Raw genomic sequence first — 21,265 nt, forward strand, 5'->3', positions numbered from 1 at the left:
TGGCAACTTATAACAGTAATATTTATGATACTGTAGGTGTTTTAGGTGATCGTATGTTGAGCAAAAGTCTGCAACATGTGAATTCTTAACACTTCAAGGTTTATGACAAATGGAAAAACTTCAGAAACATTTAGCAATTGATATCAGATTCTTTAAAAATAAACTATTTTTTAAATCTGAAATAAACTAATTAATCTGTCAGATGGTTTAGTCTTCATGAAAATTTAATGGGGGTGCTTTAAATAATGTACTGGTTGTTTAGTGCTTTGGTTATTATTTAGCTTGTGTTGAAAAGCACTGATGTAAAATACATTAAAAAAAAAAGAGAACAATTACATATTTTAAACAATTTATTTTCAAGATAAACAGCATTAACCAATACCAGGTTTTTTATGTACATATTTTATCCCTGGGTGGTCAAACATTTATAGCATATACTTTTTTTTAAATGAAAAGTGGCACAAAAAACTAAGAAAATGCAATATTGGAGACTCATCTAATAACATGTAAAATTATCAGGAAATACTAAAATTGAATATTGTACGATACAATGCAGTGATTACTCAATCAGATGGCATTTAATTACATAATTAAAACAATGCTTTTAGATGACTTAAAAAACAGCACTTATTAGCCTAGAATAGAAAACAATAGTGAAAGGCAGAAAAAATTACAGAATTTTAAATGCTGTTAATCTAAGAGTTTAAAGCTAGAGAGCAAACAATATGTATGCTATAATATGATTCAATTACAGCCAATTTTCTGCAAAATTGAAATGTCTATTTGACTTTCAGTATGTAGATCTACAGCATTTCCTAAATATCAAAGTTAAATTAATGAATTTATTTTCACAACCTAATTAAATCAAATACATGGTAAGATGTACAACCATACAAGAGCGATTTGAGATGTTCTCAGTCTCGAACTGTAAAAATATCAAATGACAATAAATTAATCAGAAAAAGCATAAGTCTAATTTATGATGAGTCACCAGCATTTTTCTGCATTTTTCACATATATTTATAAAAAATAAAACATTGAAAATGTTATATACAAAGAAAATTTGAAAAGAAAAGATTTACACATTGAGCTTTTAAACCATGAAATGCAGACATGTTATTTCAAACAGATTTTATAGAACAAAATTAAGTTTCATCCCCCCTTCAGAATGAATCTCTAAGGCATTGAACAATGGGAGCTCAAACTTCATGTGAAAAATGAGAAGTATTTGCAAAATGAGGCACATATATCCTACAACCCAATATGGAAATTTTGCATGTCATTCTCAAATAAAATCTCTTAAATCAAGGCTTTAAGAAGTCTGAGCAAAGAAATGAGATTTATTTATATTTGATTAGTCTAAATTAAGTATTTGAAAATTTTGGTATTTAAATATCAATGCCTTTAGTGATACCTGGAAAATTGACAAAGGGGGTTAACTAAATGCTTGCTGCATTGTAATAAATTTTAAAATAACTTTTTACATATTTAGGTAACAAACTTGTTCCAATATACTTTTGAAATACTTTTAAGTAGTTTCATTTGTTGCTTTACATAAAAGAAATTGCAAAAAGTGAACATCTTCTCGGTTACTTAAAAACACAATACACGCATATAAAGCAAATAAGTTTTATCTGTTCGATAAAACAACTCAGCCCTACTGAGCATATGTTATGATAAAAAAATGAAAAGTTGAGCAATCCATAAAAGGTTACTTAGGAAGCATATTGCTAAGTTTCACAGCAGCCATCACCTCCAGTCTTAATTTCTCAGCACTGAACCAGCAGTGACTTCTGGGATAACAATAAGGCATTTGTCACACTTAAAATTTAACGTTAGCTGTAATCGAATAATTCAACATAAACATCTAATAACATTTGATTAGCAGTATATAGTTCTAGTGAACATTTTCTCACAACTGATAGTTTACAGTTCTATCACAGCCTGGCAGTATGGCCATTATTCAAAAAATTTAAGATAAAAATTCAACTTTTCAAATAGATTGTAAATCATTTAATATATCTTTACCTCCCATATAATTTCCTTCTTTATGTATATATTAACTCCTTGCAGTTTTAATATTTGAGCATATCTGCAATGTTTAGATTAACCAGACATTTTGTCTCTAGCAAAGCAAAAAACCAACTTAAATGAATACACATTTCCATAATTTGTCACATTTTATTATTATAAATAGATATTAAACCAAGTTCTTTCCAGTCTTTTTAGTTCAATTCATTAATGAACAAAGTGATACAATTAGCACTAGTTAAATATGGAATAATGGCCAATAAGAGTGTCATCAGGCAAAACCTTGACTGAGATACATAACTAGAATATAAGAAAATATGTTATATGCACAGCATTATCTTAAGGCACCTGCCACATTTAAGTTTTGGTCCACTTTTAAAAACATGAAAAATTCAGCCAGGTCTAACTTATGACCAGTATGATACTTAATATGCAGGGGAAGACTTAAAAATATATATAATCCAGTCAAACTGTCGTCATTACATTAAAATAAAAATCCCAGCAGAGAATCCTCTGAGCAGAAATAATTCAAACTTTTATACACGTAACACTTTAAAGATTGTGAAACAATCAAATCATTAACACAGATATGGGAGTACATTTACAATGCAATATGCAAAACTTCTGTAGTGAAGGAAGCTGCTTGCAAAGGTCTTGGGCACAAACTGTCTTCAAGGCTGATCTCAAAACAAAGGCACAGCTCCATCTGAAATTTAAAATTAAACATTCATGAGAAGTTTATAATGAAAAGTTTAGTATACAACATTCGAATTTTTCTACTTTGTATATAACATGCAAGTCAGTATTACAATACATAATCTTATAAGCAACACTAACACTGAAAGAATTTTACAAAATGTAAACTTTAAACAGGCATTCTTCTGACCTACTGGAAAAAAAAAAAAAGGGGGGGGGGAAGAGAACACTGAAAAGACTACACATTACTTTAAAAGTACAATGACTTATTACAGCTGGATTCTTTATCCGCAGTATCCCTTATACCCTTGCTTCTCTTCTACCAAGCGTTTTAAACAATAAAGTAAAATTAAATTATTTCTTCAAGCAATCAAACATGATCTAATTAAATATTAGTTGCTACAAAAACAATCAACTGGAGTATGTGATACAGTCAATTTCAGCTTGGTCATGAAAATGCTGGGAAACAACATCAAAAAAGACCAAGACAGCATAAAGTTTTATATTCAACATGGAGTATAAAATCCCAATTCCTCAGACTATTTAAATTATATTGGTTTATAAGGAAAATTTCCCACATATATCATAAAAACTCAAGGTAAGAAATAATTTAATATGAATATTTAAAGATTTAGAAACAAAACTCTTATTTTAACTTATTTTGCACAAGTTACACAGTTGCATAAGTTAAAAATTTCAATATTCAAATCAAAAATTTAAGAATTGAATCATAGTAAGGACTTTTAGGATTTTAATAGCTGTGTATCTTCCTGGTAATTTTTTTTTTTTTGTTTTTTGGGTTAGCATATGAATCATTTGAAAGCACTCCCAATGTGCTCTTTTACAGGTTTAATCTGTCAATAGCCCCATCCTCACAACCATCAAAACACCCATTCACACAGTTACACCCAGTTCTTGGTTCATTCTGACTAAGAACATCTGATAAACTGTCGTCAAAAACTTCAAAATCTGATGTAAACACCTATAGACACTGCATAAAATATACCATTGTAGACACAATATATCAAAACCTGTGTCATCTAAAGACAGCATGTAGAAAACACAAGTTATTTTGTAATCTGGGTTCATAACAGATGGTACATGAAACATGAGTAAACTTGTGATCACTTGCGTAGCTAGGCTGGGGCATTGGGGGACATCTGTCCCTGGGTGCAGCATCCAGGGTGCACCAAATTGATATTACAAAATTTTTTACCAAAATGTTTTCCCATCCTTGGCAAACAGAAAGGGGTGAATATTCTTTTACTGCCCCTGGACGCTGGAAACTAGCTACGCCACTGTTTGCGATCTAGTTGCAATGTGTTAAAAGCTATTTATTGCCTTATAAAGCCTGACTGAAGCAGTGGTGTTTTTATGGTACATAAGTTACTTGGTCCTGATTTGCAAAGCATGTGATATCAGAAGCAAAATTAACCAGAGTATGATCGTTGACATTGAAATAAAAACTGTCTGCAAATTAAGAGAATTGGATTTCTCTTTGCATATATTGATGCAGTAAAAATATTTGCGTCAAATTTTATACAATTCTAGAACAATTTTATTTGGATTGAACAACAATCCAAATTGGCATAGATTTGCCAACTTCTAAAGAATATTTTGAATTGTTCAACATTTTATAAATAGCATTTCATTCTCATAAAATCAAACTTTTTATATAATACGTTTTTATAAATAAGTAATATCTAAACGTTTTGAGACTAGTCCTGTAACATGCCAACACATGGCAGCACAATGACACATGCAGTCTCAGGAAGTTTGGACTTTCAAAAATCAGTGTGCCAAGAGACATTTGTACTGTGTACATTTGGTAACTATGCAGCTTGTGCTATTATGACCATATGAGTTACTAATTTTGCAATTCAAATATGAACAATAAGCTTGAATTGAAGAGCAAATATGAAATTTTTGGGAAAACTTGACAAATCTGCCACCGAGATGTTGCACATGATACAACAACTTTACAGAAGTGTTGGCAAGAGTTGTACGAGGTGTTCTGAATACAAGTGCTTCAATAGCACAAAAGCATCACTGGAAGAAGACCAAAGCTCAGGGTGCCATTTTAACACCACTGCAAAAGGTATTAGCTACACTTTGGGAAGTGAAACTCTCATGCAATTACAGAAGCGACAAGACTGCTTTGAATGTTGTATCGCTGTGCAAGTACAGTACTTTGATAGTCTGTACTCTGACAAATAAAAATTTCTTGTCAACAGAGCTAGTCTTGAAACTGATAACCCTCTTATTTTTTTATGCAACTTAATATGCATTTAACTGAAATATTTGTTGTAAGTACTATAGATATGAAAACTATGCAGTAAGTAAAAAAGGTGTTTCAAAATGAAATGTTAAACATTTTGCTTTATAGCAGATCTATAACAATAATAAGTTAGATTTTAAAAATTTGCCTTCCTACACAATAAAAAGCTTTGCTTTGGGAGAATAAAAAAATGGGTTAGATCATTAACACAATTTATGGGGAAAAAAAGATTCAGTTTTGAATTTATTAAACAATATTTCTTTAACATAATTCTGTAAAAACCATGTTTACAATAACAGTTTTTTTAATCTGTCCTCAGATGGGTTGACTAGAATATACATCAAAATATAGTTTTACACTTGATAGAATAATAAATTGGTTCAAGTAGTTTCACTGTTAAATGTAAATATCAGAATTCACTGGTAAATATAGAATACTTTATACCTACTATAAATTAATGTCACAATAGTAAAGTTCTCAAAAGTTGATACCAAGTAAAGACAATGCACCTAAAACAATTATATTTAGTTTGGGAAAAGTAAAAAACACAGAAGAACCAACATTTCTACTATATTTGCATTTCAGTTTTTAAAAAGCAGATATCCTTGACGAGAATCTAAGATAAGAAATTCGATAGCTATTCATATGAATTTGATGAAATTAGAATTGAAAATCTTTGAACAGATCGAGTTACGAGATATTATCCCAGATGCCAAGTGAAGAATAAATTGTTTGTCATAGAATTATTCACATGTAAAATTTTCAAGTCAATATTTAAGGAAATTATTCTCACCGAAACTTCCTAGGGCATGCTCTGTAACACTAAGGCATAATGACTCTAGCCTGATGTTAATCTCGGGATCATTCGAGTCCACACCTAAAATTAAAAAAATTTTAGCAGATGCAAACAAAACTTTTCCAATGGAAAAATTTAAAATTGCAAGATTTAAATGAATGATTTTATCTGCATAAACAACATTTTACCTTCAGCAGTCTTCCCAAACATAGATGCAGGTAATGGATTAGGACGAACAGGTGCAGAATTAGTCCTTTGAATCTGCACATGTGGTTTCATATGCTTGATTGAAAAAATATTGAAAAATATTAAGTAAATTACAAACATAACCAATATTGCAAAAGAATTACAATATACACATAATTAGTGTATATTGCAATGTCTTTTTGTTAAGGCATACAAAACAAATTATAGCTTTTTAATAAAAACAATAAATTTCTTTTCTTAATAAAAGTTTAACTACAGTCAGAGACGTTTATTATCACCTACAATGACTAAAAGTTCTGTAACTCTTATTCAGATATGCAGATTCAGAAGTCTTAAAAAGAATGACATCCTTAGTAATAAAGTAGATTGCAGAAAGGTTAGCTTATTTGAATAGAGTGCACCAAGGATAAATCCCTAAGAGAAGGGATACCTTCATGGAGGACTATTTAAAGAAACCAGCTTGTATTCACACTAAACATGGAAGAAACCACAAAAGCCTACCCTTAAAAATTCAAAAATACCTCTTTGCATGCCTGTGTCTTAACCTAGACAAACTGCCAGGTCTGCCAAACACTAACATCACTCTTTAAAATTATTTTCATCATTTTACCTGAATGTTTAATTTTTATATTTGAATTTATAATAATAAAAAGAACAAACTTTAATTGATAGAGACTCATGCTGATATTTAATGCATAGTCTATGTAACAAGTAATTATTATGCAAATATAATTTAGCAGATTATATAGTTCCAATGTTGTGAAGTCCTACTAAATGACAGATTTCAAAAGAGATTTTACATGTTCACTACTGGAGGTGTATAAGGGCACCATTTATCACAGACAGATTACATATTTTTGTATAGTACTACAATATAATACAGGGTTGTTAAATGAAAATAGGATATTTTAACATTGCTTAAACAACAAGTCGAAACCTAAGACCATGTGTCACAAACGGGAATCATTTCTTGCAGATGGTTACTTCATATCAGTGCTGTTACTATGCGCTTCCCTGAGAAGTTATAAAGGGACATGCATACTACTACCATCCTATATATGAGTCATTGGCCTACTTGAGGAAACCACATGGTCAGTCTTACACATCTTTCAGCAGTTATGACTACAGAAACCTCAGATACAGCTTAGTGTATACCAATGCATGTGCATTAAATACTGCAGATTACATGAAAAGAAATCTCTTGAATACAAACACTAATTTTAAACTTCAGAAAAGACAGTACAACCAAATTGCTGATGAATACCGAAATGAAATTTACATTGCAGCAGCAAAACATTTCTATTATAATGAATTTATTACATGTAAGAGTAAGTTGATGACGATGCAAATTAACTTTTATTCAAATAAAAAAAGCCTATTTTGCAAAGATACGATGCACTTGCATTTCTACCTCAAAATGTTACTGTCAAAAATTTGCTGAAGACACATAAAATTAGAGTAAAATGTAAGTGCATGCCAAAGAAAATATCAAACCATTAAATTCCTTTAATTATTTTCAATACAGTAGAAAGTCCGTAATCCGGACTCATCAGGACTTCGGCGATTCCGAATTAGGGGTTTTTCCAGATTATAGATCATTAAATTTGGTAAGATGACATGCAGAAATTATACAATTAAAAATATGAAACCATAATTTATGAAATAAAGAGCAATTATGATCTAAAGGGTATCAAAATTTACAAAAAAAAAAAAAAAAGCTTAATATTTATTTGTTTACTTTATTAAACATTTCTTTCAATGTAAGTTGTTTAACCTTTTAACTGTCAAGTTATTTTGATGATTTGGGTGCATAAATTGTCAATTTTTTTAAAATTCCAAAAATGAAATGCTTGCCTCAAAGTCAAAAAATTTAAAAAATGCCGCGCAATTTGAGTTTTAACATCTATCCTTTGAAACCTTCAATCAAATGCTGCCATCTGTTGAACTGAAGCCAAAATAAACTTCTCACAATATATATTCGGGTATAACAATACGATGCACTCTGAAAAAAATTAGCCCGAGTAATATTTGGGCGTGACATTTTGGAATACAAGTGCTGTGCCCGAGATTATTTCGGGCATAACAGTTAAAAGTTTAAGTTACTTCCTTTTTTGTGCTAATACTTTCTCTTTAATTATCTTTTCTATAAACAGACATAATTTCTTATTCAGTTACAAAGTTCCACTGTTCAAATCCTGTAATTGCTGTGTCGAGAATATCGACTAACTTGCCAATTGGAATTTTTTCATTTACAATAACCTCCTGTCACTTTCTTCATTATCGAAAGTGCACATGTGTAAACACTTTACTAGCTTTACGTGCATGCATATCAAACACATATATATAAAACGCATGCATAAGTTTGTGACTTTGAGGTCCAGATTATAGATCATTCCGGATTATGGAATTTGTACTGTATATAACTTCACTGAACTAAAAATTATAAATTGTATACAACACTTTACTTTAAAATATATATAATCTTTATACAATAAACATTTTTGGTGATGTGGGCAAAATTTCCACTTTTTTTAAATGATACAAATGGGTTAAAAACTGTTTATTTCAAATTCTAATCTATAATTTAAACAATACAGCAATATAAATTACATGCATTTGAAGCAGAAATATTCCCAGTTTTCCCATTAAAGAAAAATATTACACAAAAACGATTTTGTGGGAAGTAAGGCATCAACTTATAACCAAGACAAAATTCCCTTTTGATACTGAAACAAAAGGTTTGAGATAACGTAACTAACACCCTTCTTTCGAATATGTAACCTTACACAACTTATTAAAAAAGCACTTTTTAGAGCAGTTATTTTTCTAAAAGGTAATTATTTTTATAAGTAATGAACAATCATAAATTTAGTAGCTATCACGAGAAAAATGTTCATGCACATTTCAAGAAATGCATGATGATAACATATGTAAAAGTAAATACCACAGTAATATTTATGTGACATACTAATTTGAGTGTGGACCATGAAAAATACCCAAGATAATAAAAATTACAATTATTTTGAAAACAAATATGTTTAATGATATAACCATTTAAAGTGCAGAATGCAATATAACAATTGTTTCTTCTATTCTTATAAAAATGTTTTAACTATCACCTCTGCACTGTTAAAAATGATGTAGCAGACATGATGTACCAATAAAATGCTTAAACATTGTGAAACAAATTGTTATAAAATGAGTACTAAAAATTTTTGCAGATTTTAGAGGCCTACTTTTTTTAATAATACAAACATTTTCTGATTAATATCAGTTATTCATATTTTAATGTCACTTTTCCTACAGTAAGAGAAATGATAAATTCTTTGAAGATTACCCTCAGTAAATGACATGTCAAGAATTTTCATTCATAAGAACATGAATGACTAATATCACCCATATGCCCATGCATCAAATTTTTAATTGAATATATTCCCAAAATTAATATTGGTAAAAGGAAAACAGCATGCCAAGAAAAGGGCTGCAAAAAGACAACACATGTTTAGATTTAAAACTAAACACAGGAGGGATATCAAACGCAACAAATGGGAGAATTTTTTCCCCAAAGCTTAATTTAGTAAATGATATGCTTTCACACAAAATCAAGTAAAAACACTTTATTTGGAGGGAAATTTCCTCAATATTCGTTATTTAACAGAATTCATAAATACTAAATTTACTTCAAAAGTATTTAATTAAATTTTATTTTGAAACTCAAAATACTGACAAAGTAAACATCACATTTCATACAGACGAGAAAATAGCACACAGCAAATCAGTTTATAAACAAAGTACTTACATCTTGCAAACTAGGCCTCTTGATCACAGCAGATAATGGACTTCGCTGATTCGTTTGTGATGAAAAATTTCCAGTAACATTTTGTCTGCCTACTGGCAGACGCTGAGGAGGCTGTTGAAACTGGACGGGCATTCTTCGCCTCAGTGATGCAGAACCACTACCAACAGAATCATGTTCTGTATTCTGTGAAGTTCCATTATGATAGTTGTTCCATTTGCTGTAGAAAACATTTAGCTTGTTTAAAATTATTAATACTATTCATGCATCCAAATTTTACAAATTTGGAACATTTAAAAGGAAAATCAAACAAACTATACAACAGCAGTCTTTATAAGGCAATTTTTAAAAGTTTAATACTAACAATGGTATTTCATAAAAATAAGTGCACTTTGTAACATAAGCATTAATAAACAAAGGCCAGTGGCATAAGTCCATGATATACTGCATTCTGACATAGGTACCAAGCAAGCTTTTGAATTATGCATTTAAAAATCTTATATCAAAAAAACGAATTATACAAAAAAATTTAATATTTATAACCTCTAACTAATCATTGCTCAGTTCTTAAACACTTACACGTGTGTTAAGATTTTGAAATATTTCTTTCCCTGAACTTTTGTGGCAACGCTGCGCAAGCACGAGTGGAGATCGTCTAGGCAATGAGGAAGAGAGAGTTTCACTCTCGACCTACACAGCCATTAAAGCCATTAAGCAACGATACTTTTGTTCTCAGTATGAAACATGTAACTAATTTCTGTAATTGTAAATAGTTTTGTTCATTAAAGTTTGTGTAGTAAAACTAATTTACAGTCTACTAATTCGATACAGGTAACATGATCAACGTCGACCCGATGAAGTTCGAACTGTTTTAAAACAAAAATCTGAAAGGCGAAACGATTAATGAGAAAATGGCTCCTGTGGAACTCGAGCAATTAAGTCTTTAATCGAAAACGAGGATATATAAAAATCGCAAATAACGAGAATAAAGTCATTTTTACAAGATGAAGTGCCAGTGGATAATATGGATATTATTCAAAAGCTTCAAGCAGTGGATAAACTATGTTCTAATTAGAAGGTTTACGCAACGAATACTACAGCACGCTTTCGGACGTTGATTTGCCAGCCTTTAAAGCAAGCCTCTATGATCTGCAAATTTACCTCGAAACATGCGAGGTAAGCTTTCAAAAAATTCTCAATCAAAATTCTATTGCAAATGTTAAAAGTAGTCTGTCATCTGGCAACTGTAAAGTAAAATTGCCGTCAATTAATCTTCGAGTTCTCAGCTTTATATGCCGAATGGCTATCATTCAAATCACAGTTTATGGCATTAATTGATAATAATGATCAGTTGTCAGAACAACAAAAATTATATTATCTTCAATCAGCACTCAAGGATAATGCCAAACAACTAATAACGGTAAACGATACATATAGTTTATTCAAAACGTTGAAAAAACGTTCTGAAAACGCGCCGTTGCTTATTATGAGTCATATTAATGAAATATTTAACTGCTCTAAAGTTAAATGTGAATCCGCATCTAATTTAAGACAGATGCTTGATAAAATCGAAAGTAATTTGCGATCCTTAAAACAGTTGAAATTACACACAAACCCTCTTTGTGAAGCAATATTAATATATGTAATTCTTCAACGAATAGATATTGATACTTGTAAGTTATACGAAATGGAATTAGGTTCTGAATTACCAAGCTGGGCTAATTTAAGGCAATCCAATGGGAAATGGTTAAAGTTAAATGCGTTACGTGATTCAGCCTCGATGCGAAATTTAATAACTGAGGAAGCAGCTGATTTATTAGGCTTTCAAAGATCGAGATGTAGAGCAGATTTAATTGAATTAAAAAATACTGTAGTTCCGATTACACGTGCATAGCTAACGACGAAGAATCTTTCAGTAAGGAACTCGAATTCTTAATTTTGCCAGAAATTGCTGGAAATGTTCCAGCTGAAAAAATAGATGTCAAAAATTTTAAATTGCCAGAAAATATAAGTATGCTAATCCTAAATTTTATTTGCCTCAAAAAATATCGCTTCTTTTGGGAGGTGACATGTTTTACGAATTATTAAGGGAAAACCAAATCCAGTTAAGGGGTAATTCTGTCACTTTAATTGAAACAGTTTTCGGGTGGATGGTGACAGGTTCTATTCCAGTCGTGTCTCCTAGTAATTCTCGATGTTATTTTATACAAGATGGTGATGAGGGTTTAAGACAATTCTGGGAATTAGAATCAATTGGTGTCTTCCAAAGAACCTAGAGCCATAACACTAAGAATTCTGTGTGTTATAAGGAGGGAAGGTACGATGTTGGGTTACCATGAAAGCACGATTTTAAGGAATTAAGTGATAATTTAGCAATTGCCAGGAGACGGCTAGTACATTTGAATAGAAAATTTGAGAGATGCTCAGAACTTTATAACGACTACCGAGAGATACTGAATGATTATGAAATTCAGGGTATCTTCGAAAAGGTTCCAAATGACAAGGTAGAAAGTGATAAGCCCTTGTTTTATCTGCCATTTTCAATGGTTTACAGACACTCCATCAGTTCCAAGAAACAAATCGTTTTTGATGCCAGTACACATAAACAGGGTGAACTTTCCTCGAATGACTGCTTATATGCTGGACTTAGCCTTAACCCTCCGATATTCATTCAACATGCTTGTCTTCTTCCGTTTGAATGTGGTGGTCGTCTTAGCAGATATCGAGAAAGCATTTATGCAGATATCTTTTCATGAAAAGGATCAAAATGCAGTACGATTTCTGTTTCCAAGTAAAAACCCAGGTACAAATGAACATTACGATATCCAGATTTTGCTGTGTTCTGTTTGGCATTAACGCCAGTCCTTTCTTGCTGTCTGCCACCATTAAAGAACACATAAAAAAGTTTCGAGAGTTTCATCCCGCCACGGTGGAAATGCTCGATAAATGTCTATATGTCGACGATTTTGTTGGAGCTCTTGACAACATCTTATCTGCCTTTCAGATGTCGTGTGAAGCCAAAAGGATTATGGCTGACGCAGGAGTGAATTTATGTAAATGGAGTTCCAACAGCAAGGAACTGTTACAAATATGAGAAGACAAGGGGTTCAAAATCCATCCCATTCATTCAGAGGCCAGTCCTACTAACAAACTACAAAAGGTTCTCGATCTTCCATGGCACGTGCATCAAGACTACATCACTATTGATGTGAAATATTTACGAATATAATAAAGGAGAAAGTGTTAAAAGAACTGTGGTAAAAACAGCAGGAAAATTGTATAATGTGCTTGGTCTTCTAACGCCGTTTACAATCAGATTCAAATGTCTATTCCAAGAACTGTAGCTTAGAAATTGTTCATGGAATGCAGAACTTCCAGCAGACCTTCTTCAAAAGTATACTCAATGGAAGCTTGAGTTATCTGATTATAACGAACTTGCAAGTCCCTAGGATGATCCTCGACGGTAGCCTAGGTGATGCCAATGAACTTCAAATCCACGTCTTTTCCGATGCCAGCCCAACGGCATACGGAACTGTAGTGTACTTAAGAGCTATAACTAACCAGAATGTTTCGTTTTATAATGATCTGCTTAAAATTACTAATAATTTTTCTAAACTTATTCGTATAGTTTCTTATGTTTTTAGATTTATTTATAACTGTAGAAATCCGAAAGACAAAAAAAGTGGTTAACAGAAAGAGTAGAAGAAATATTCACTGGAAGTGATGAGGAAAGTAAGAGTTGTAAACATACGCTTTCCACAAGGCAAGATACTTAAAAGATCTGTAAGATATATTTGTGTGTTACCTGTGTATTAATTATTGTATTTGAGTTTCATTTCTATATTTAATATTACTATTATACTTTGAGTGTAATTGCTGTATAACTTTCATTTAATTTTATATTGTATTGTTTTATAAATGATAGAAATATTGGATTGAGAATCCAATCGGCGGGGAGTGTTACGAGTTTGAAATATTTCTTTCTCTGAACTTTTGTGGCAACGCTGCGCAAGCGCGAGTGGAGATCATCTAGGCAACGAAAAAGTTTCACTCTCGACCTACGCAGCCTTTAATTTCTGTAATTGTAAATAGTTTTGTTCATTAAAGTTTGTGTTGTAAAACTAATTTACAGGCTACTAATTCGACGGATACACGTAACAACGTGTTTCATTAGAATTTATGCTGAAAATTTCTCTTGCTGAATTAGCTCCTTAAACCTCTCCCCTTTATTTTAAAACTGATCAACTGAAGTTGATTATTCCAATTTTGTCCTTGTTAAACTATTTAAAAGTCTTCAAAATACATTTTTACTCCTCTCCTTTTCTAGCAGAAATTAACACAAGTCAAGTTTATTTAAATGATGACTTTCTAAAGTATGACAGAATATTTTTGTTTCTTAGAGATGACATCTTAGACAAAAGCCATTTGAACAGCAACTCTTTAAAATGCATTATTCTATTATTATACTAAGCATTTCTCACTTTCAAAGAAAGAAACCACATGCATTAAAATACCTAAAGTACTTTTATATCGGTTTTAAACATAAAATGAGTACTAAAAATTTTACAGATTTCAAAAGCCTATTTGTTTTAACTTTAATACAAATACTCTATATAACTGAGATGCAAGAGTGTCCAGTTTTTAAAGCAAATGATATAATTGTCAAACTAAAACAAGAAAAATTACTCTAGAAAAATGTGATATATAATATTAATTTGAACTTGAACAAAAAAAGTATTCAAATAACAAGTGACCAGAAAATTCAGTTTAAAAATTACTGGGAATGTCAAAGCACTATTCTCAATTTTGTATTTATCTTTACAGACTTGCTAGCTTTGAAGTGAAAACACGAATTATACACTTCCACAAGTTAGTAAACTGTGGAAATATCTATAATATTCACAGCTGACTTGACATTTAAAAACATTACTTACATGAGCTTAAAAATTTGCATTAATATTGAAATTCAAAATATGGTTTTAAAAAATGCATCTTGGATTAAAAATTAATCTCAGACTGATAATAGCTAATATAAAAATTCGAAAGCTAAATTTCTTTTAGTTTTACTGATATGTATACTGTAGACTTATTTCATCTACTGATTAACAGATTGTTTTCTAACCCATCCTTCCACAAAAGCCCCCTTGGGACAGTTACCCAATACCTACAAGTATACTTCTACCAAAAGACATGCACCTTATAATACAAAAGTACTTTAAAATAACATGTACTAATTACATTAATTATGGTAAAGCATTTGGAAACTATTTGCCTAATCAGGTAGACACTTTACTGGAGAATTTCAGAAGGAAATATAGCTAATGCTTATAATAAACATTGAGAAAAACAGATCAACTGTTACAAACAAAAAAGAAATAAGCCTGGAAGGACAATTTTGTTTTAAGATTCATTCTATATAAATAAAGATGTCACAAAACATACTTTCTCTGCCTGTTATCTAAGGAACGACGGGGAGGTAAAGGATGGCAAGCTTTCTGAATTTGTTGTTTCCAAGAAAACAAACGTCTTTTTTGAACAGGGGTAAATGCCTAAAAAGAAATTAATTATAACAAAAATCCATATGTTTGGCATTAATACATACATATTTTTGCTTGTTAATAACTACTGACCAAAAATTAAACAGATATAAAATTTCAATTTTTGTAAAGAGAAAATATTAATAGTAAATTTCACATGCAGTATTTATGCACACAACCAAGTTAACTTGTATACAAAACTAAATTACTTCAGTGTACCAATAAAATAATTCAAGAATTTCTTTACACAGAAGATATCCAATACAGTTTTGAGGTAAAATACAGAAAGAGATAGAGTTAAAATAACGAATTAAAAAATTGGCAGAAAAGAGGCCACTTTTTGAATTTATATTGGTACATTAATGACCTAAAAGTTTTTCAAAGAAAAATTTTGCAAGAGATCCTTAAAAACTATAGAAAACACTAAACATGAAGAATTAGAGGTGAGCATGATCATAATTTCATTATTAATCATATAAGGATAGTATTAACACACTGACTGTCCAGTTTCACCTCAATTTTGGAGAACAACCCTCTATCTAGATCCAAGAGCATCTAAAACTATCTTCCTTTACTGCAAAACTATTTGAGAGAACTTTCGGCTTGTAAGTATTCAAAATGGCCTCATTCCTCACAGAAACTATACACTTACCAACAAACACACGTTTTCACTAGAATTTGAACCTGGGATCAATAATATAGCAGCCACGATCACTAACCATTATACTGATAATGGCAGCATCATACATAAACAAAAAGAGTATTATTAAAGTGAAATCTGATGTACTTTCAATGTGCATAAAAATTATTGAAAATGGTAAAATGGACAAAAACTACCAGTCAGAAAAAGCCCAACAGTCTGGTATACCGCTTTCATCAACCTTCTTATCTTAAAATGGCATTACTAGCATTTAATTGCTTTGCTTCTCTTTGTGATCTATATATATTTCTCTATTCAAAATATCACATCTATAAATCCTTTGCTTTTTTTTTTTTTAATTAAGAGTTTTTAGAAATTGAAAGAACCATTCATAAAGGTTTGGATTTTTGACTATTTTATCAAGGCAAAATACTCCGAGAGCTTTCTGCTTAAGAGGACAGATGCTTTCATGACAGATTCTCTAAGGGAAACTGGCTCATATCTATTTTACACTTGGTAGAAAACCCTTAAAATGACCATGCAGCCTTCGTTCGCTTGAAATCAAACTATCATGTTTCAGTAAATTTACTGTTCAGCCACTCATTAGTAAGGTGATGGTGTATTGTTATTTAATTATGGCAAAGCACACTAGGGCTATCTGCCTAAGGCACTCGTCAGTAAGAGAATGAATTATGTGAGTGTCCCCCAGAAGCTGGATAATATAAATCCCACATATGTTTGGTTGACTTTATGTACCAGACAAATGGTGAATAAAATCCAAAATGCACAAACAAACTGTATCAGTTGAAATGAACCTGTAATGCTGATGAAGGCATGAAGAAATGCTCTAGCAACAGGTAAAGCAGGAAAAAACTTCAAATCATATGGTAAAAAGAGACGTCTTTTAAAAATCTTATGAGGTTGATGTGGAGGTTTCTTCCAACGAGATCTGTTAACATTCGTCAAGTTAAAATGATAATCAAGTTTTTACTAAAAGTAGGACAGCAGGTTAAAATGCAATTGACTGAAATGGGAACATTGCAAGTGACACAATTAGGCTCATTATCTCCTTTCAAGAGATACTGATGTGTCGGTCTGCAGTGACCAATTTGTAAGCGAGTCAGCAGTATATCCTACTTTCGTTTCCCTCTCGACTGCCAAAACTCCAAATTAGGTTTTACCTGCCTTAATTTGTTAAGTGTCTAGCATTCCCAGAGTTCTTGTCATCTGGACAAGATCTTTGTTCTGATGTAATTCTGTATGTCTGTAAAAGAGACATCATTTTCAAAGGTAATATCAGATTTTGCAGCGACATCGGCAAGTTCATTGTCTTTGATGCCAGCATGTGCAGGCATCCAGAAGTATGCAATATAATAACCAGAGTTTCTCAAATACAGGTGTGCCTTTAAAATTTCTAAAACCAAAGGGCGGCCAGTATTTATATTTATTGAATGAAGAGCACTCAGAGAGTCAGTAAAAGATTAAGGAATTAAAAATGGCAAAAGTTTCTGCAGTAAAGACAGATGCAGCCTTATGAAGTTTACTACTCTCGATTTCTTTATCACAAACATTATATAAGTTCAGAGGCTTTGCAGACTCTTTCCCAAACCTGTTAGATATTGAGGAGGTAACAGTGGACACATAAGCTGCACATGATTTTCTCTGACTTTGCCGCCTCGCTTTTCTTGCATTCGCCTTAGCTTTTTTAAAGGCCAGAGTATTTGACAGTGTTGGATATTGGCAAAAAATATGCCAAGCTTTCTTTCGCTATCTCGAAGTTTCATGACAATCACTGTTCCACCAGGGCTAGGGAACTTTGTTGAGGACTTCAGAATACAGAGTTCAGCTGCTTGAACAATAATATCAGAGATCATTTTTTACTAATGCATTAATGTCCACATTGTTAACCATTTTTTCAGTCAGCACAGCACAAGATGCAAAAAGATCCCAATCAGCTTTATCATAAAGTAAGTGTGTCTTAAGATCATTGACTTTCCTGTAATATTTACAATCACTGGAAATGGTCACTATCGTAGAGATTCTGCCCTACACTGAAAGAGCAAAAAAGGTAGTAGGGATGGAAAACAAAAAAACCAGAACAATTGCATGAAATGCTCTAGTCTGCTGATGAAAGTAAGTGTATTCTCCATTATAAAGGAGACAAATATTAGAATGATCTTCCATTAATTATTCCATCTGCCGGCCTCTTGAATTAGTATCCCTACTTCTCCATAAGGTACTATGTGAAGTTACCTAAAAGCAGAAAAGGTTCTGGGAGTTGCTCTATAATTCTGTCCAACTCTCGCTGATCTACATGCTCATGTGGGGGTAAACAAATAGTGCATACTGAAATTGAAAAACTTTAATCTGAATCACTACAGCTTGAAGGGAGGTCATCAAAGGGAGAGCAATGTATGGGTGATTGTAGGAGGACGATAAGGGCCCACACCACCACAAGCACGATCCCCAGATGGGTTGTCCTTTCTTACTGTGGCATATCTCCATATCTTAGAATGTCTGCTTGGTTTTAACAAGGTCTCCTGAAGTGAAAAGCAGGCAGGTTAGTAGATGTTGATTAAATCCTTGATATTATCCAGATTTTGATGAAAACCTCGGCAACTCCATGAAATAAATGTACCCATTATGAATGCTTGTTTTGGTGCTGTTTTTTTTTTACTTTCGAGGCAAAAAATGTTTCGGAAGGGATAACCCTTGCTCAACGTCCATTTCGTCCGAGTCATCTAGGCATCCTGAACTTATGCTTGCAATAGAACTTTGACTGGAAGGATCCTGTGTTTTTGCTTATTTTTCTTCTTGACAACATCTCTACGTTTGTTCTGTTGGACATCCTGTTTTCCTTTGGACACAGTCACCGGCATACCACTTTCAACATCAGGTTTTCCCGATTTTTGGTTTCTAGGATCTTCTGTCATTGCTAGTTCTTTTTTCTGTGTGGTTATTATGGTTTGTGTTGATTTTGATCTGAATGTTTTTGTTACAGATGCACAAGATTTATTAGTTCTTGGCTGATTAGAGAGAACAAGTCTTTTGGCTTCTGCAAATGATATCTTTTGTGTAACTTTGTTTTGAATTTGTTTTTCTGGTTGCCATTTTGGACTTAAACTTGAAAAAGCTGGGTGCTCGCCTTTACAATTTATACATAAAGGGGCAGCAGAGAAGCCTTCGCTGGCATGGCCTACAATGGAACATCGAACACACGCGAGGCTACCGTGACAAGGTCTTTCCATGTCCAAAGCACTGACATTGGGAAGCAACGCATTGGATTTTATAGATATGGCCTGACTGAACAGTTTAGATATCCAGCTCTGATGTTTTTAGGCAGGTTAGGAGACTTGAAAGTACATATGACACGTTTAGTAGGAATGAGGTGGCAGTCTTTCCATATTTTGATCCTATGAGCACCACACATTTTTTGATCTGCCGACTCTTTAACAAATTCCTCTTCAGTTACTGATAGTAAGTCTGTTTCAGAGATTACTCCAGGATGAGTTCAGACAGTTATGTGGCTTAACTTAAACATTTACTTGTCCTAATTTAATTAGTTTGAAAAGACTATTAGATTGCTTTCCAGACACAGTTTCTATCAAAAGGTCTCCAGATTGAAGTATCTTAATATTTTCGAGTTTTCCTATAGAAGACAAAAGATGTTTGTTTATTAGAGAGCGACTTTTTTTCAATTCCTCAGAGCTGGTTATAATTAAGAAACATGGTCAAAATACATATGATACAGTGCTTTCTATGTCGCTTCTTAGTCTTTTGGTCACAATCGGAGTATTAGGTACATTGTTGGAGCAAGAAGGTATCGTGGCATTCATATTTAAATGGAAAAAGATTTGGGTCCAACCACCCTACCCACCATGGAGCCCAACAAGGAGGTGCAGATTCCTACGCTAGGGCTAGCCCGACCTATATGCAAACTGAAGTCCCACAGTCGGCTTTCCCAAAAGCAGGTACTTCCGAGAGCTTGTATCCAAGCTACTGACACAAGGACTAGTGACCAGCTGTTTGACACCTGCGAGGACAACAAGGTGCCTCCTGTTTAACTGAAGCAGATGTCAAAGCAATATGTTGGAAACAGTACCTCACCCCTCAACTACCAAGACCCTCCTTTCAAATGACACAGGTCCCCCCACATGGCCAGTTTTCTTGCCACTTGAAGAACTAGGAACAAGGCTGTTCCAGTTTCTTATGCTGAGCCCAAACCTCAGAAGAGGAAACCACAAGGAAGAAGGAAAATGGGAAAGTTGCAGCTAAGAGAAGAGGAGGCAGAAAGAAGGCGAGATCACTGGGGCTCCAGGATTGTGATACCTGATCACCAAGACTGTAATGCCCTGAAGGATCTTTACCTGCTATGCTTTAGCTGAGCATGTTAGAATGGCCTTCATGCCTAGGGTGACCTTTCCAGGAGCTATGCTCCTGACGTACTTCACCTGTTCCACCCAGTGATCCCCCTGCCACATTGAGGCAGCACAGCAGAAGTCACATGTATATGGATCTGGGAATTATTCAAAACTTTAAATACAGGAAATAGTTCATGCATAGTCTATTAAACACAGATTGCAAAATTAAAGATTTCCAAGATGAATTCGGCATAAAAAATGTAATTTACACAGTTACTACTACCTGGAAATATGTATACATTGACGAGCCCAAACATTGTAACCATGCCCATATTTTTCAATGAATCATCTGGATAACATGGAAAACATGTGATTAAACGAGAATTATATTCAACTGCTGCTGGAAAACGTAAGGACTTACTTTTGCAAGTAATTAGGAAAGATTGCTAATCTAAGCAAATTTGATAGAGGGTGGATTGTAATAGCCCCAAAACTCTGAACGAGTATCTCCGACACAGTGCGATTGGTAGGTTGTTCACGATCTACCATTGTTATTCATGCAAAGTGGATAAATGACAGTGAAACCAGCAGTAGACTGCAAGGTCCATGCATCAAAGGAAAAGGATGTCGGAGACGGCAAAATCGGCACCAGACAGTGGCTCAGCTGACAGCCCAATACAATGCAGGACCAAGTGTTTTGGAATACACAGTTCAGCGGACACTGTTGGATACATCCTACTTGTATGCCCCAGCTGACCAAGCATCATCAACTATGCCTATGGTGGGCCTGGGAAAATTGAGACTGAACCATGGGTAACTAACAGAAAGACAGTTGCCTGGTTGGATGAATCACAATTTCTCGCTCTTCAAGTCAATGGTCATGTAAGGTTATGCCATTTTCCAGGTAAACAGTTGCTATGCCC

The 21,265-nt window shown here is 33.0% G+C and overlaps 1 protein-coding gene across 4 annotated transcripts in view; it reads right to left on the reverse strand.

Moving 5' to 3' along the window:
- Positions 1-332: 332 nt before the first annotated feature.
- smg (sterile alpha motif domain containing protein 4 smaug) overlaps positions 333-21,265 on the reverse strand; it is a 180,513-nt gene continuing 159,580 nt past the window's right edge. For all 4 annotated transcript variants that reach the window (XM_035359917.2, XM_085806798.1, XM_035359915.2 and 1 more), the window contains 5 exons: positions 15,247-15,353; positions 9,808-10,024; positions 5,990-6,083; positions 5,799-5,882; positions 333-2,737 (listed from right to left, as the gene is read on the reverse strand). In XM_035359917.2, the coding sequence (XP_035215808.1) occupies positions 2,715-2,737; positions 5,799-5,882; positions 5,990-6,083; positions 9,808-10,024; positions 15,247-15,353 (525 nt within the window). In that variant the 3' untranslated portion in view covers positions 333-2,714. The remainder of the gene's footprint in view (positions 2,738-5,798; positions 5,883-5,989; positions 6,084-9,807; positions 10,025-15,246; positions 15,354-21,265) is intronic.

Source organism: Stegodyphus dumicola, chromosome 12, assembly GCF_044657685.1.
Source record: "Stegodyphus dumicola isolate Sdum_Otavi_A_Nest chromosome 12, ASM4465768v1".
NCBI classification, from domain to species: domain Eukaryota; kingdom Metazoa; phylum Arthropoda; class Arachnida; order Araneae; family Eresidae; genus Stegodyphus; species Stegodyphus dumicola.